This window comes from Eubalaena glacialis, chromosome 2, assembly GCF_028564815.1.
Source record: "Eubalaena glacialis isolate mEubGla1 chromosome 2, mEubGla1.1.hap2.+ XY, whole genome shotgun sequence".
NCBI classification, from domain to species: Eukaryota; Metazoa; Chordata; class Mammalia; order Artiodactyla; family Balaenidae; genus Eubalaena; species Eubalaena glacialis.
The window spans coordinates 167,711,705-167,730,068 of NC_083717.1; the positions used below are offsets into that span (position 1 = coordinate 167,711,705).

An 18,364-nucleotide genomic window follows, 5' to 3' on the forward strand; every position below is an offset into this window, starting at 1 on the left:
AATAAAATAAATAAATTTTTTAAAATATTGAAAAATAAATAAATAAATAAAAATTTAAAAAACCCTGCTATCTGAACATGTAGTAGGTCAGATTTTTTTCTTGATTTTTAAAGAACTCTTCATTAAAGAAAATTTCAAACACATACTAAAGAAGAGAAAACAGTACAATGAAGTCATCACCAGCTTCAACAATTATCAGGTCACAGCCAATCTTGTTTTATCTCTACCTCACCATTTCCCTCTTTGCCATTCCCCCAGGCCAAATTAAGGCCAGATTTTTAAATGATGAATAGTACATAGTGAAGTGTTCTAAAGTAGAACAGAATTAGAACTCAGTTTCGGTTATGCAATTAAAGGAATGTAATGGGATGTTTCAAGAGTCTCATTTTTCTGAGGTCTGTATGAATAAGCAAAATACAAATACTAAAAAAGAAAACCCCTAAGACAAAGCGCCTCTTAGCTCAGGGGCCTTGGGAAGTTCACCTCCTTGTCTCTGCCAAAATTTCTCTATTCCAATCCTGTACCCGGATCATGACATCTGTTGTGGTTTCACAAATCACAGAATGAAAGATCAAATTGTTCTGAAATAGTACAAGGGCCCAACAGTAATTTTTACACTAGTGAGAAATTGTTAATGGTTAAAAGTAGCTTTCTTTAAAACTCTGAGAGCCATGCCTTGAAAAATCTTCCCAGAAGCAATCAAACAGCAGAACGCCACAGGAGCTCTAAAGTCCCAAGGCACAGACTCTCTAGACAGAGATGTAGTCCAGCCAAACCAGACACGGGCAACAGGAGAGGAGGCACGGCCTTCTGCTCAACTTGAAGCAGCCTCCTCAGTATCCCTGAACCCCGACAAGGCAATGATCTCGCTCTGATTCTCAGACTGTTGCTTTGTGGATTTTGTAACCAAATACCAATTACAAGCAGGCTCGGGCAGGGGGCAAGAATGGGAGTTCCAACCTTTGGTGACACGTAGCAGTACACCTTCTTCGGTTTCTTCACCTTCTCAGGGGTGTGACACTCAGAGGGTGAGTCTTCATCTTCCTCCTCCAGAGCCGTGGAGGGCCGGCGCTGGGCAGAGCTTGTGTGCATGGGCGGGAGGTGCCACGGCGTGCTGGTGCAGTTGGCAGCATTATACAGATAAGCTTCAAAGTAAATGCTCACTCCTGAGGTGGACACATTGCGTTCGACAATATTCGTCTCATTCTCTGAAGTATAACAAGGAATAAGGTTTAAAGTGCAAGACAGGGGAGAAAGTTACCTATCACTAGACCTTTAGTCCACAGGGCTCTAAACCAAGTTTGGCTCAAATATCTAATATTTGTGGGGTTGGTCAGAAGAGTGCAGACGTGCAAAGAACAAGTGGCCTGAGAAGAGGACTAAATCATAGCTCTTCTCTCAACTCACCACTTAGGACAATAATGTCAAATTCGCCATTATTGATTGGCTGGTTTTGGTATGAAATGCAGGCATGGAAGCAGCCTCGAGAATGCAGGGTGAGCCGCAAGAACACCTGGCAGGTCTGCCGGTTGGATGTCACTGACTTCTCAAATGAGACACCAGCGCTCTCTTCTTCCGGAGGACCGAGCTACAGGAGGAAAACAAAGCATCACCAACCATACATAATTCTCCCTGTTTGCACAGTAATTTACTCTTTACAAAGAACTTTCCTATCTACGAGCTAATCGAAGTCTCACAGTTACTAATGAGATAGGTATTGTCAGATGAAGGAAGGCAGGCACAACAGTCAGGGAGAAGATGGATGGAAGTGAACTAGAAAGGGTGAGAGTGACAGGTGGGAGCACGCAGGGCAAGATGGGAGCCTGCTTACCTCATGAATGGACAGACTGTAATTGTGCTCATCTCTCAAGGACGTGGAATTGTTGGTAGGGTTGTCATACTCATCTCGGGGCACTATTTGAAGAGTGTGTGGCTGCCCACAGGTCAACACGAGAGTAGAAAAATGGCACACGATTTTGGTCTTGGAAGGAACCACCATTCCTGGAACAAAGACAATGGAACATAACGTCAGAGAGGTGATTTTTAGGACACAAAGATCTACCCAGTCAGTGAGTCCTAGAAAGCTGGGTGCCTGCCCAGTTCCTAGGGATAAACAGTACCATTATGAGGCAGAGAGAAAAAAGAAAACAAAGAGATTAATTCAAATGAACTTTTGGGAACTCATTTTTACAAATTCCTAATCACTGCAAGCACTAAACAAAATGACAGAAAAACTTGGAGAAAACAGAACTGAGAGTTATAGATATAGTACCTAGAACCCCCCTGGGAACCTACAAGTGAAGCAGGCCTTAAAAATAAGTGAATAATTGCAAAATAAACAAACAAACTCGAAATACTTAGGTGCAAATCTAACAAAACACGTATAAGACTTGTATGTTGAAAACTACAAAACGCTGATTAAAAAATAAATTCAGGACTTCCCTGGTGGCGCAGTGGTTAAGAATTCGCCTGCCAATGCAGAGGACATGGGTTCAAGCCCTGGTCTGGGAAGATCCCACATGCCGCGGAGCAACTAAGCCCTTGCGCCACAGCTACTGAGCCTGTGCTCTAGAGCCTGCGAGCCACAACTACTGAGCCCATGTGCCACAACTACTGAAGCTCGCGTGCCTAGAGCCCGTGCTCCACAACAAGAGAAGCCACCGCAATGAGAAGCCCGCGCACTGCAACGAAGAGTAGCCCCCGCTCACCACAGCTAGAGAAAGCCCGCGCGCAGCAATGAAGACCCTATGCAGCCAAAAATAAATAAATAAAATTAATTAATTAAAAAAAAAAAGAAATTCAGATACATACCATGTTTATGAATTCGAAGACTCAACATAGCAAAGATGTCAATTCTTCCCAAATGCTATATAATTTTAACACAATTCTTAACAAAATCTCAGCAAGATTTTTTGGTAGATTTAGACAGTATTATTCTAAAATTTATATGGAAAGGCAAAGGATCTAGAATAGCTAAAACAATTATAAAAAAGAAGAGTAAAGTGGAAAGAGTCAGTTTATTCAATTTCAAGACATATTACATAGCTGTGTAATTAAGATTCTGGTATTGGTGGAGGGACAGACACACAGATCAATGGTATAGAACAGAGAACCCACAAATAGATCCCCACAAATATGCCCAACTGATCCCTGACAAAGGTGCAAAAGCAATGCAATAGGGGAAAGCTAGCCTTTTCAACAAAAGACGCTGGAGCAACTGGACATCTATAAGAAAAAAAAAAATCTTGACCTAGTATACAAAAGGTCAAAGGTCAAAATCTTGACCTAATTAACTAAAAATGGATCACGACCTTAAATACTAAATGTAAAACTATGAAACTTTTAGAAAAAAACCATAGGAGAATATCCTTGGAATCTAGGACTAGTCAAAGAGTTCTCAGATACCAAAAGCATGATCCATAAAAGGAAAACAATAAATTGACTTCATCAAAATTAAAAAGTCTTGCTCTGTGAAAGACCCTGTTAAGGGGATGAAAAGGAAAGCTAAAGATTGAGAGAAAATATTTGCAAACCACATTTCTAACAAAGGACTTAAAGAACTCTCAAAACTCAACAGTAAAAAACAAAAAATACATTTAGAAAATGGGTGAAAGACATGAAAAGACATTTCATCAAAAAGGGCACACAGAGGGCAAATAAGCATATAAAAAGATGTTCAACATTGTTAACCACTAGGGATATGCAAATTAAAACCACCATTTATAATGGCCCAAAACTGGAAACAACCCAGATGTTCTTCAACTGGTGAATGGTTAAACAAAGTATGGTATATTCACACCAAGCAATACTACCCAGCTATAAAAAGGAACCAACTACTGATATACTCAACCTGGATGAATCTCCAGACAAATATGCTGAGTGAAAAAAAGGTATGTTAACCAAAAGGTTACATATTGTTATGATCCCATTTATATAATATTCTTGAAATGGCAAAATTAAAGAAATGGAGAACAGATTAGTGGGCTGCCAGGAGTTAAAAAACAGGTGGGTGAGGGAGGGAAAATGGGTGTGGCTGTCAAAAGGCAACATGAAGGATCTTTGTGGTGATGGAAATGTTCTGTGTCTTGACTGTATCCATGTCAATAACCTGGCTGTGATACTGTACTTTAGTTCTGTAAGATGTCACCACTGGGAAAAGTGGGTCAAGGTACAGAGCATCCCTCTGTATTATCTCTTACAACTGTAGGAGAATCTACAATCATGTCAAAGTAAATAGTTCAATTTTAGTTTAAAAAGAAAAGGGCTGGTACACATTATAAGGATATGAACTGTTCTCCACTGATGGCAAGGAAGCAAGGTGATGCTAATTCGTGAGACAGGAGTCTGTGAGTGAGTCACTGAAGCAAAGGAGGAAATACCTGGAGAGGGAGAAGGCTTGGGAGCCACCTTGTCCGGAGGCTTCCTCTGTTATAAGAGAAAGAAAACTGAGGACCTTTCAAGCAAACATATGCAAATCTTCTCAAGACCCCTCTTGTTATGGTTTGACTCCCAAAGTGGACACCAACTTGGCCAGTATCTAATGACACCGTCAAAAGGAAGTCAAGGCAGGGCAAACAGGACAGCCAGGGTCTCAGCACACTAAACGGTATGTTGCAGAACCAGGAGTCAGAGATTATACTTTTAGGCTTTAAAGCACACGAACATCTATTATCTGGCACAAAGGACACAAGGGGGTAAAAAAAGTTGAGATAGAGGCCTCAATTCTTAAGATGCTGGAAGCTTGGGCAGACACTCTTCAGTAAGAAGTAAAACACATACTGGCAGCAAGGGTAGGATTAGGGTCAAGGTGCTTTTACTTGAAAAGGTTTCAAAAATCAGAAGACTTTACCTTTGGTCTATTCTGGCACCCTTACCCCTTAAGAACTTACCCGGCTGATAACACAGCAATTCCACTCCTAGAGAAATGAAAACATATGTGCACACAAAAACTGTACACAAATGTTCACATCAGCATTATTTATGGTAGTCAAAAGCGAAAACGACCCAAATGTCCATCAACTGATGAATGGATAAATAAAATGTGGTATATCCATATAATGTAATATTATTTAGCAATAAAAGAAATGAGGTACTGATTCATGCTATAGCATGGACAAACCTCAAAAGCATTATGCTAAGTGAAACAAGCCAGTCACAAACGGCCACATATGTAATGATCACACTTTTGTGCGATGTAAATGGTAGAGTAGTACCCAGAGTATGCAAGTCCACAGAGGCAGATCAGGGTTACCTAGGGTTAAGGGATTTGGGGAAAATATGGAGTAACCTGGGTACAGGGTGATGGGGTAATGAAAATGCTCTAAAATTGACTGTGGTGATGGTTATACAAGTCTACAAATTTTTAAAACCACTAAATTGTGTATTTTAAATGAATGAATTATATAGCATGTGAATTAAATCTCAACAAAGGCACTGTTTAAGAAAAGAAGAAGAAAAAAGGAAAAGAAAAAGGAAGGAAGGAATGGAGGGAGAGAAAGAAGAAAAAACAACCTACCAGGCTGAAAAATCTTGTAGTAGGGACTATAGGCCACGTTTAATCCACCAAGCTTCACGGAGATTTCGTACCGCCCAGCCCTGCGCACAGTGAAGGCCACCTTGACCACGTTGGAACTGGGTTCCTGGAGGACTTCCTGGGTCACTGGAATTTCCACTGCTAGCTCAACATGAGAGATGTGAACTCTTAGTCCTACAGGCCGATTTGCAGGAAAGGGCTGCCCGTTCTTATAGAATAACTGCGGTGGGGAGAAGAGGGACACCCATTATTGAGCAGGGGGAGAAAATCATTTCCTGTGTTACTTGAGAGAGTGTGGGGAGGGAGGAGGTGACTGGTAAATCCCTGTATCCACCCACTCCTACAGTCCTGCTCACACAAGAAGGAACAAATTCTCTCAATGCTTCAAAGAAAACCATTAAGTCATGAACAAATTCTTAATGTATTCTGAGGAAAGGGGTAAAATACGCCATTGAGTCCATTTCAACTTGACACTTCGGAATCACAGATGCTGCCTACCCTGTCTTACTTGCCCTTTTTTATTATATTATCAATGCTAACCCAAACGTAAAGGTAAGTCAGTGGGTACCACTGGCACGGAGTGAACAAAAGCACTAGGCAGGGCTAGTGGGGTTCAGACTATGGAGCTAGGCACAAGGCTGCAGTGGAGGAGTCATTGCAGGGGGCAGCAAACTTTCTGCAGAGGGCCAGAGAGTAATGCTGTTGGTTTGCGGGTCATACACAGTTAGTTACTCAACTGTGGTTAACTCCTCAGACGTGAAAGCATCCATAGGCAGTACAGGAAGATGAATGGGTGTGGCTGTGTTCCAATAAGTCTGTATTTATAGAAGCAGGAAGTGGGCCTGATTCGGCCCTTGGGCCATGGTTTGCCAACCCCTAATCTGTAACACCTACTCTTTTCAGTAATATTTTTCTCATTTTGAAAATGTAACATTAAGCTTTATACTTCTTCCAAGCTAAGCACCTATTAAACCAAAATGATAGAGGAATGTGTGACTCTTCAGATGTCAACAATTCCCAAGTTCCTGGGGGGTGGGGGTGGGGAGGTGTTGGAGAACATGAACGTTTCAGGCCAGCACCACCAACAGACTGAACTGGATTCTGGAAGGCAACTGACTCAGAAACCCCAGTGGGTACGGAGACAGAAACATTCCCTTACATGCACTCGGAAGGCCATGCTGTGGCCCACCTCATAGGGGTCCTTCCAATCCCAGGAGACTTTGCAAGACCGGGGATCCAGGTAATTTCCCCGCACGTAGTCATATATAGTCCGGTCCCCTCGGCGTTCTCGGTCCTCATTCTGGAGGAAGCTGACTACACGTGCGGCAAGCTCAAAGAGGAACTTAATTGTGAAGAAGAATGCAACCACAGACACTGTGATGCCACCTATGTAAAAGACAGAACACACACACCACCCGCCAGTTACACATTACAGCTTCTCACTGTGGAACAGGCCAGTCATCTGTCAAGCAAGAATTCCAAAGACACCCTCTACTGGGTCACTACCTCTGTGGGTGAAGAGAGGAACTTCCATACCAGGGTCAGAAACTATGGTCCTCGGACCAAATCCCACCCACTGCCTGTTTTTGTAAATAAAATTCTACTGAAACACAGCCCCACCCACTTATTTACTGTTGTCTAAGGCTGCTTTTGCCCTAAAGCCGCAGAGTTCAGTAGTTGTGACAGAGACTGTATGGCCTGGGAAGCTGAAAATATTTACTCTTTGGTCCTTTACAGAAAAAGGTTACCAACCCTTGTTCTACACCATGGTCCACATACGATGCCTACCCCCAACCTCCCTTCATGTACTGGGTCCTGACATAGTAAAAAGAATGCACACTCTACTCTCTCCATTTGGAAGCCTTCCCCTTCCTTGTCCACTTGGCAAAAGCCCTCCCCAATCCCTGCCACAGTTAGGGGTTCCTTCTTCTGGGCTCCCTCAAACTCCCGTGCATTCATTCATTTATTATAACTTTTCTTCCCCTTCATGTTATGAACTCCATGGAGGCAGATTTTTGCCTTATTCGACTTTGACTCAACAGGAAACAGCGTCTGGCACTGGCCATAATTACTCAATAAATATTTTCCAAATGAATGAATTCCACTGCCAACTCTATGAAGGTACATTCTAGCATGCCTGGAAATATTTCTAAGTCTATTTTCAAGAAGAAAGGGGGAGGTAAGGAGGCAAAAAATGATATAAGCAACCCTAACAAAGAAATAATAGAGAGCTCTTTCTATAACGTACCAATAACGTAAAACATCAGGTCCCTTCAATGCCAACAGACAGCCGAGGATCACAGCTGCAGCTGCAAAAGAAAACTTGTTTAGTTTTTCCTCTAACTCTTCCTTACAGCTGTCTCAGAGAGAGACAAAGCAGAGCATGTGGCTTGAGCCTACCATCTCCAGCCTTACTATCCCTGCTCTCTCTCTAGCTTGACAGGTGCCCTACAACATTTCAGAGAAAGAGAGACCATCATTCCCCCTAAAGACTTCCAATCTATCGACCACCCTAGGAATACCACAAACAGCCACTTCTAATTACAAAATGTAATAGCATGGCTTTCATCTTCTTGGATCCAGGGCCCCAAGACAGTTTACCTCCCCCATGCAAAGTGGTACTAATTAACACAGGCAAGGAAGATAATGGAGTCACTTTCCCCTTATGTTTGCCTTCTGGAAGTAATTCATCTAAGTAGAAATAGTTATATAAAATGTTTAAAAGGATTATTATCATCATGTTGGCATTATGTAATTAAAATGAACTCTGGGTCATCCCAATAATAAGCAATGGCCATGTAAGAGAAACCATTTTCTTTTGCTGTTACCAATCAGACAAACTAATGGGCCCTGTGGAAGATGAGCTCAGCAGAGAGGCCAAGGAGAGGAAGGAAGCAAAGGAGGAGACTGTCCTTCTCATCCTAAGTGATGCCTGCCAAGGTCAGAACAATTCAAACAGGGGCCAGAGTCTGAGGGGAGACTTTCACTGTTATTAGACCTATCCCCAGAATAAGACTTCAATCTTATTACTCATTTGAACCACCCACAGTACTGCCAAGGAAAAATGCAATGCACACTGACATTCCTATCTTATCACTGAGTTTTGACCTTAGCATAGATTGTACATGCTCTCCAATCCACAATGCACTAAATTCATTCTTTCTTTTCAAGTCAATATATATTAAGGTTATCAATGTTATCTCAACCCAGCACCTTTTATCAGCACTAATATATAACTTAGAGACAAGACAGCTGAAAATTTCTATGCTCAGATTTGGGAGGGACCAAAACAACTTTTTTTTTTTTTCTAACCAAGTGTGCTTTTATGTCTAATTATGCTGGGAAAATTTAAGAGAAAGAGTGACCAAAAATGGCCATTAGATCCTTTGATAACAATATATCCAATGGAATCCATAGGGAGTAGGTAATTTGAGGAATGACCATGTCAAGTTTCATAGAAATCCCTATTTAGACTGGTGTCCACAGTCCTACCAGAAAAGAAATCCACACAGGGAACATTAGCACTGTCAATACACATGAATTAAGCTGCTCTCCAAAGGGTCTATTACAGAGAACAATATACTAACTCAATATCTGAGATCACAACTAGTGAGCCTCCTTCCGAAACAAGAATCTCATCTCCTGGGACCCTATGCTGAAAAGCTGCTATCATCTCTCAAAAAGCAACTGTCTGTGCCTTATAGGATATACTAGGTGACTTGGTGGAACCAAAACCAGCAGTTTAGTGGTCTTAAATACTCCCTCAGTTGGACGTCATTCAATCTGATCCTGGACGTGAACATTTAGCCCTCAGCAAAGTTACAGCACTCAGTAGAAAATGAAGTATATGTAGGTGATGTTACAGACTTGTGGTCTTAAGTCTCTTACTCCTTAGAGGAATAGAGCAATGCTAAATTTATGGCACACATCATGAGGGCTGGGAAAATTCCTATGTACTGTCTCTGACAACCACAACAACCTTTTCTGAGAGGCAGCTGACAAGCAGTAAGTCAGAGCCTGGAGACCAGTTCCAGGGCTGCAACTGTGTGACCTGTCTAAGCTTCAGAATTCTCATTGCCGTAAAAAGAGATGAAGTTTAATAATTTCTATGACACCATCTCCTTTAGTGTGATAGGACTTCAATATAGCTCTCCACGGCCATCAAGACTCTCAAATCAAACAGTAGAGCAAAGAGAATAATATAGAGGATGAGGGCATGACTAGACTAGAGCTAGACCACCTGGGTTCAAATCCGTTCTCTGCCACTCACAGGGTAATCACGGACAACTTATTTAATCTCTCTATAATCTGCCAGTTTCCCTATCCATCAAATGGGGCTAATATCTGTGTGTACCTCACTGGGGTGTTGTGAGGATGAAAAGAGTTAACACATGTAAACAGCCTAGAATGGTGCCTGGCACACAGTGAGTTCTCAGTTTTAATTATTATTATAATTATTATCAATAGTAGTAGCAGCATCACTACTCCTTTGTTTCAGAGCCAGTAAGAAACTGAGGGAACCTCTCTATTGGTCCACACTTCATTCAATGAGAAATGCATCAGAACTACAAAAGGCAAGGCTTCTCTTACCATACTTAAAATCTCTGCCTATGTGGGAGTTCTTTAAACTTTTCTAATTTTATGTCTGAAAATTTTTATAATGAAGAGTTAAAAAATTAATACTAAAATAACTCATCCAACAAATACTGAGTACCTACTTAATATGCCAGATACTGGGGGAACGGTGTGGAACAGCCATAGTCTTGGTCCTCATGGCTGATAATAATGAACTTGACCTTGTTAAGTCCCTGTCCATTTTTTCCCCCATTCACTTGTCACTCAACCAAATCATCACCACTGATCTAGATCACCTAGACCTTTTCCAAAAGGTCAATTCTACATTTCTACTCCAATTCCCTTTATTATTTAAAACTCAGCATACCAATTATTACTTTTTTCCAAACTCTCCTCTCTTCTCTGTGAAGTCTCCTTGTGATCAGGGAGTTAGCTCTGTCAATTCATCACTCATTGATGTGATCTTTATAAACTGTCCCACTTCTCTACAATACCTCTCAAAAAAACTCCCCAACAATACTTACCCATCTCTCAATTTTACCCATGGTCACATTCTAAACTTGCCTTCCTTCTGCATTTTCCTCCTTTCTGGATGCTGTCACAAAGCTTCCATGCCTTTGTCTTTGAGTACAGGGTTTCCTTTTAGGGTGACCCCTCAAATCACTTTTATTCCAGATTCACCTCTTCTGTAGGCATTTCCTGCCCTCTTACTGTACCTGTCGTGCCCCCTCTGCCCTGTCTCTGCTCCCACCCCACCTCATAGTAGTAAACCCATAACTTACAACCCCCTTATTGAGCCACTTACCACAGGCCAAACAATGTACTAGGTGTTTTACATGTTAGCCCAAGTAATTGTCACCAATACAACTTGGTAAATAAGCATTATTATTCTTATTTTAGAGACTTGAAAAAAAAAACACTAGGCTTAGAAAAGTTGACTTGCTGATCATCTCCCAGCAGGTTAAGTGACTCAAGCCTGTCTAACTCTGAAGCCCAGTGTTCTTAACCTCATATAACAGTGAATCATGAAAAAGAGTGGAATCATAGGGATAGTGAAGTTATTTGGGAAGAGAAAAGATTTAAGAAACCGGTAAAAGAAAGTATGAAAAGCATTACCCAATCTTACTGAGGATAAAATTAGAAAGACAAATGCTTACGGCCCCTTTTTAAATCTTTTGAAATAAAAATAAAGCGTTACAAAGGAAACTGGAATGCAGTACCAATTATCTAATGCAGAAATATCACTTGCTTGCTAAAAGATCCTGGGCAAGTTGCTTAATACTACAGAACTTTGGCTCACATTACCTACAAAAAAGGGAAAGGGGAAATGTCTCAAGGGAATGTTAGAAAGTTGATTGACATACATATTCTAAAACTCTTTGCCTTTTTTTTTTTTAGTAAAAGATTTATAATTACAATATCAAATAAATTTTAGCCCTAACATTGAAGATTGGTTGTAAAAAAGTCTATTCCCAGAAATGGAGAATTGATTTCTTCATACTCAAATTTGCCCTGCTGGGAGCAAAGTCAATTCTAACTGCAACTGTGCACGTCAATGCTATCCCCTGCTGAGAGGGCTTAGAAACTGGTCACTGAGTCCATGTTCTACATCCCAATAATAAGTAAATCTTAACTAGTCTGTCACCTTACCTTTAAACGAGGGCCCATGTTCTGAGAACCAAGGGGAGCACACCTATTCACCAAAGCAGGTAACTTTTGGCCACTTTCACTTTGTCTTCCAACTTCCACATGAAAGAAAACAGCTGCAGGGTCAAGAGAAAGTGTCTGTCCATCAGACCTTCAGCGAGGGTGTGTCACAGAAGCAGAGGGTCAATGTTTCTGGAATGAACTGCATGAATTCCACGGTGGAGAAATATAATCCCAAAATATAACATCCCTGGACTTCTGTCTAGTGCAGGGTGCAACTGGCTGCCAAAGGGTGCATCTGTTCTGCTGTCTCGGGATCCTACGCTACAAAGAAAAAAAAGAGTCAGTGGAATAGGTTTTTATCTCTCAAAGAGAACCCCCAGAAAACAACAAAGAAGAGGTATAGAATAGACAATGGAAACCTTGTGGCACTAAAAATAACCAAGGGCAGGTAATCTCTGACCAAGTTTTCCCAATTAAAAGTCCGCAAGAAAAGCCAACTGGCGATCTCACGGGCTTAGCTGTGTCACTCCCCAGAAGGGAGCTCCAGCACTTCAGTGGATTCCAACCCTTCAGTCGATGCAGAGTAGAGCACAGATTTAGAGTGAGCCTCGTCACAACCACAAACCCAGATTCACTTTAACGGGGCTGGGAACAAGGTGAAGAGAAATGAAAGGAGAGCACAGGCGGGGCTGGGCTGCAGAGGGCCTTGTATGCCCTGATAAGGAATCAAGGTAATACTCAGCTGGAAAGGGGAAACCACCAAAGGGCTTTAAAACCCAATCAATCAGCCTATGCAGTCTGCTCCCTTTGTGCCCATGTATGCATTTCCAAGACAGGGTTAAACAATACTGACTTTATCTTTAAAACAGTAAAATTTGCTACTGTGAGTAAGCGGAAAATTTTTGTGAACATTCAAGATAAAGTCACTGGGTAACAAAGTTCAGTAAAGTCAGTCTGTAACTCAAAGATATTCATGAACTCAATGTAGCAGAAAGGGGATTCTGGCAAGAACAGCCGCCATAGAACACATGAGAAGAAACTACTGATCACTAAATGAAAAGAGACGGTCCCTTTCCACATGGCAGGAACTGTTCTCAGTGCTTCATATGTATTAACTCACAACCCTAAGACACAAGATACAATTATCCCTATTCTACAGATGAGGAAACTGAGGCATTTTCTCAAGGTACTTTCTCAAGATTATGCACAGTACATAGTAGAGTTGAGTCAAACCCAGACAACCTGGACTCAGACTCCATGCTTCTGTTGACCACTCTACTGCCTCTCTATCGTGGGAGACCAAAAAAGAAAACACAAAATGCTAACAAGACCAGAAGAACAGAATGGGTGAAAGCCACCAGATCAAACAAGTTGTCAAACTTTTATAATTAAAAATAAATATGTGTAATTATTTTAAAATATGGTGATAGACTTGCCAAGTACATCAGCCAAAACCTGGGTCAACTAGCAATCGGAACCAGTTTAAAGGAGCCACAAACAAGAGAAGAACTGCATAAACTATAAGAGATCCATTAGAATGCTATATAAGCATTAAAAAAAATTACACTTTAAAGGAATATCACAGTGAATCACTCACAAATAAAATGTTAAATGAAAAAGCAAGCACAAAATTATTTACATATCATGAGTCCAATTTTTAAAATATTATATTACATAAAGAAGACTGGAAGGAGCAACATAAAAATGTGCTCATCTCTAGGTGTTTTGAATTATAGACATTTTTATTTTCTACCTGTACCTTTTAGTATTTTCCAAGTTCTTTTTTTTTGGCTGTGCCACACGGCATACAGGATGGATCGAACCTGTGCCCCCTGCAGTGGAAGCACAGAATCTTAACCCCTGGACCGCCAGGGAAGTCCCCAAATTCTTAATGATGCAGGAACACATAAAAAATTTCTAAATACTCTTTTTTTTCTCCCTAAAAAGGCAAGTTACCCTTTTTTTTTCAAATAAGCTAACAATATTTTTGTTTGTTTGTTTATTTATTTACTTAGGCTGCGCTGGGTCTTCGTTGCTGTGCGCAGGCTTTCTCTAGTTGAGGTGAGTGGGGGCTACTCTTCGTTGTGGTGCACAGGTTTCTCATTGCAGTGGCTTCTCTTGCTGCGGAGCACAGGCCCAGGCGCGAGGGCTTCGGTAGTTGTGTCACATGGGCTCAGTAGTTGTGGCTCTCGGCTCTAGAGCACAGGCTCAGTAGTTGTGACGCACGGGCTTAGTTGCTCTGCAGCATGTGGGATCTTCCGGACCAGGGATTGAACCCCTGTCCCTGCATTGGCAGGCGGATTCTTAACCACTGCGCCACCAGGGAAGTCCTCAGAGTCCATACTTTTACAAGCTCCCCAGGTGATTCCTATGCATGTTAAAGTTCAGGAAACATGGTCTAGACTCTAGAGCAGTCAGCTGAGAAGGGACAATATTCTGCATCTCTAACAGGTTCACAGGTAATGTTGATGCTGCTGGTCTGCAGACTATGCTTTCAGGAGCAAGGGTCTATTGCAGAAGGAGTTGGCAAACTACAGCCTGCAGGCCAAATCCAGACAGCTACCGGTTTTTGTTTAAAAAAAAAAAGTTTTGGGCTTCCCTGGTGGCGCAGTGGTTGAGAGTCTGCCTGCCAATGCAGGGGACGCGGGTTCGAGCCCTGGTCTGGGAGGATCCCACATGCCGCGGAGCAACTCGTTCCGTGAGCCACAATTACTGAGCCTGCGCGTCTGGAGCCTGTGCTTGGCAACGAGAGGCCGCGATAGTGAGAGGCCCGCGCACCGCGATGAAGAGTGACCCCCGCTTGCCACAACTAGAGAAAGCCCTCGCACAGAAACGAAGACCCAACACAGCCATACATACATACATACATACATACATAAAAAAAAAGAATGTAAGCAGACAAGAATAGCATTAAAAAAAATAAAAAATTAAAAAATTAAAAAAAAAAATTAAAAAAAAAAAAAGTTTTGTAAAAGAAGAATAAACACAGCCAAGTTTGTTCGTTTACATTTTGTCTTTGACTGCCTTTGAACTACAACACAGAGTTGAGTAGTTGCAGCAGAGATGTATGGCCTACAAAGCTTTCCTATCTGACCGTCTACAAAAAAAAGTTTACCAATCTCTGGTATAGATGACTTAGTCTTAAAGGTACATAAATGTGTTATATAAATGAACTCATTTTTATATATCAAAAAAGCATAAAAATCACTTTCTTCTAGTTCTACTACCCCTTCTTAGGAAAAGGGCTATAAAACTGGCAACATTATGCAAATGTTTCTCCTGGCTAATTTCAACTGTTATTTAAAAGTTTTATGCCTTCCTACCCCAAATAGGAATTTTATACAATCATTTCCCAAAGTACGCGTTTCATACAATCATGCTTGGATTTCATCAAGGCTATAGTACCTCAGGGACCAAATACTGTATCTGGGTTTCTAAAATTACTACAATACATACTGAGTCTCTACTTTTACAGTGCTATTCTAAAAAGCTGTGACCTACTGTATAGCACAGGGAACTCTACTCAGTACTCTGTAATGACCTATATGGGAAAAGAATCTAAAAAAGAGTGGATGTATGTATATGTATAACTGATTCACTTTGCTGTACAGTAGAAACTAACACAACATTGTAAATCAACTATACTCCAATAAAAAATTAATTAAAAAAAGAAAACTATGTGAAAGTCCACTTCAGAATTCTGGTGCATAAAGAGATAGTGGCAGCACATAGGAGTTCCAAATATCAACCACTGAGTCCCACAGAACAAGACAGGACAAAAGAAAGACGTTTGCTTTGTTAAGATGTAGTCTCCAGCATTCTCTACACAGAGAAGCACCAGCCGCAAGTCCACGGAAGTCAAACTAAAAAAAACAAATCATTCAATTAGCAAAAGGCCCACAAGTTAGAGTGGTCCAACTAAGGAGGTTCCAAGAAACAAAGTGTACCAACAGACACTTTAGATTATTAGTTTATATTTTCCTTTGCTTAATTTCACCCTTGGTTTATTCTCCCCACCCCAATATCCCACCATAAAAGATTGCCTTCCCCCATCAAGTTTATACTCTTGAGATATTTATACAGTTGTGTATTCCTGCTACCTTGGTTCAGCCAAATTATGCAATTTTCATTTCTATCCGTTCCTCATCCGTCAGCCCCTCTAGTCTCTTAATCATTCCTGTGGGTCTTCTGTGAACTCTCTCCAGCTGGTCCCCAGCGATCTGGTAATGAGGTGCCTCCAACTGACTGCAGCCTTCCAGGAACAGCCTCGTTAGTCAGAACAAGATGAGCTCACCCTCCTTGGTTCCGTGACATAATACTCCTGACTAGACTATCCCCCAAAACAGAAAGCTAGAATGCTGCTGTATTAGAGTATAACCCCATTCCATGCTCCCCAGATGTGGGCACTGGGGCATGCCAGAATGTGCTAGAAGACAGAGGATAAATGGACACGTTCCCATTGCGTCTAGTTATTAGAGGATGAGGTGGTGGGGAGAAAAAATATTTTCATGGTAAAACAAACTCATAGATAATAAAATAGAATGCAAAATATGCAAGAATTTCTAAAGATAAAACATGGGTATGTTCAAAACGTTCATATATATTTTGTAGTTGAGGCGGAAAGGCTCCTTGGGGCTCTGTTCCCAGCCCCCAAAGGGTTACATGCCTCCTATCCTCTACCATTAGAGGTACCTGAGCCGAAAATTTGGAAAAGCACTGCAACTGCTGATATACTACACCGTTACCACCCATTTCATATACTCACATTTTATTTTTTCTGCTATGTTCCTCCATCCCTAGATATCTGTATTTTCTTTTAGCTTAAAATTATTTGCTAAAACTTTGTGTTTTAGCAAATTCACTATAATTCACCACCAACATCTTTAGGTTCTTCTGTATCATTCATTCTTCATTCATTTCATATTTGTTGAGCATCTGTGGCATTCCAGACTGTGTGCTAAAAGCTAAGGTCACAAGAATAAATAAGACGGGGTCTTTTCTTAACCTCCACGAACCCTGTCCAATGTGGGAGCTGGACAATACAACGTAGCAAGTACCACAAAAGAGGAAAAAACAATATGTGGAGGGCAAAGGAAGGAGAGACGTAACTTTGCCTGAGTGGGGAAGTCCACAGGAGTGGCAAAGGGGCTATTACTTAAGAATGAGTAAGCATGGCAGAAAGAAAAAAAAAAAAGTACCACTATCCTAGGTAGAAGCAGCAGCATAAGAAAAGTACTGAGTCGAGAGAGAGTGATAAAAAGTTAAGCATTACAAAAGCAAAGTGTTTAGAAAACCACCTGGGCCAAACCAGGGTGACTGATTCTAAGTACAGTACAGTGCAGTGGTCAAGAGCATGAATCTCACAACTAAGCAATCCTGGACAAGCTACTTAGCTTATCTTCAGTTGCCTCAGATATAAAATGGAGATGCACTGAGAAAAGAAAGGAATTCAGCTGCGCTTGGGGAGCACGACTTGGAATATAAGGGAAGGGAGGACCAGCTGAGACTGGCAACTAGACCCAGGTGACTTGGGACCACACGAGAGCCCTGGGGGATACGGCTTTATGTGCAAACCAAGCTGTGGGGTTGCCAGGTTATGATGGCGGTTTGTGCCCAAGCAGCCCAACCCAAATAAATGAGGAAGATGGCACAGAGTGTACCTGAGGGAACTTGGTTCAGCCAAGTTAGGGTTAGTTTTATATAGTTTTCATTTATATTCGTTCCTCATCAGGAAAGATGAGAGATCCAGAGAAATCTCATTTGGAAACAACCACAGCAACAATCCAAAATACTAAGTTTTCTGGATTTCTTTTTCAAGTATAATGATAAAAACAAGAATCCACCTGCACTGAGAACTTACTATATGCCAGCACTGTTTGAAGTGTTTCATATATTATCTCATTTAACTCTCACAGCAACCATATAAGGTAACCGTATTATTATGCGTATTTTAGAGATTAGGAAACAGAGGTACAGAGCGCTAAAATAACTTGTCTGTAGTCACTAAGCTGACAACTGAAGGAACCAGGCAGTGTGATTCCACAGCCTACCCTCTTACCCAGGAATACTGATGCATCAGGAAGAACCTCCAAAAAGGGGGGGAAAAAAAAGACATTCCTGGGATAAGAAGAATGAGAGCTCAGAAATAATTTAATTTGGAATTTTAAAGGAATATGACTTCATTTTATTAGACTCTAAGCAACAACGACAACAAAACCACAAGAGATGTTTTTTAACTAAGGGAGTAAGAGGATCACACATTTAAAAAGAAGTAACTCTGGGGGCAATTTGAAAGAGACTCTGAAGAGAAAGACAGATCAATGGCTGAGAGACAAGAGAATACTGGCCCAAGGGAGCTACTAGGCACTGGCTGTGATGTAGAGAGGGAGAGACTAGCATATGCTTTATTTCTGTTAGAAGCAACAGATCTGCGAGGCTGAAAAGATCAAGGAGAGCAAGAAGCCAAGGACAAATCAGGATTTTCTATGCTTGGGAGCCTGGATGAATAATGGTAGAGAATTAAGGAGGCAGAACAAATACGTAAGGAAAGTAATGAGTGCAGAACTGAACATGTTAAGTTTAAAGTGTCTATAGGATATCCAGGTG

At 41.2% G+C, this 18,364-nt stretch overlaps 1 protein-coding gene across 6 annotated transcripts in view; it reads right to left on the reverse strand.

Annotated features, from left to right (window-relative positions):
- Positions 1 to 18,364, reverse strand: part of AREL1 (apoptosis resistant E3 ubiquitin protein ligase 1) — a 44,591-nt gene that overhangs the window by 13,261 nt on the left and 12,966 nt on the right. For 2 of the 6 annotated variants that reach the window (XM_061181065.1, XM_061181060.1), the window contains exons 2-8: positions 11,759 to 12,079; positions 7,782 to 7,842; positions 6,693 to 6,919; positions 5,516 to 5,753; positions 1,832 to 2,001; positions 1,408 to 1,588; positions 961 to 1,208 (exon numbers count right to left, since the gene is read on the reverse strand). In XM_061181065.1, coding sequence (XP_061037048.1) covers positions 961 to 1,208; positions 1,408 to 1,588; positions 1,832 to 2,001; positions 5,516 to 5,753; positions 6,693 to 6,919; positions 7,782 to 7,797 — 1,080 coding nt within the window. In that variant the 5' untranslated portion in view covers positions 7,798 to 7,842; positions 11,759 to 12,079. The remainder of the gene's footprint in view (positions 1 to 960; positions 1,209 to 1,407; positions 1,589 to 1,831; positions 2,002 to 5,515; positions 5,754 to 6,692; positions 6,920 to 7,781; positions 7,843 to 11,758; positions 12,080 to 18,364) is intronic. The other 4 variants (XM_061181062.1, XM_061181061.1, XM_061181064.1 and 1 more) reach the window with 4 other exon arrangements.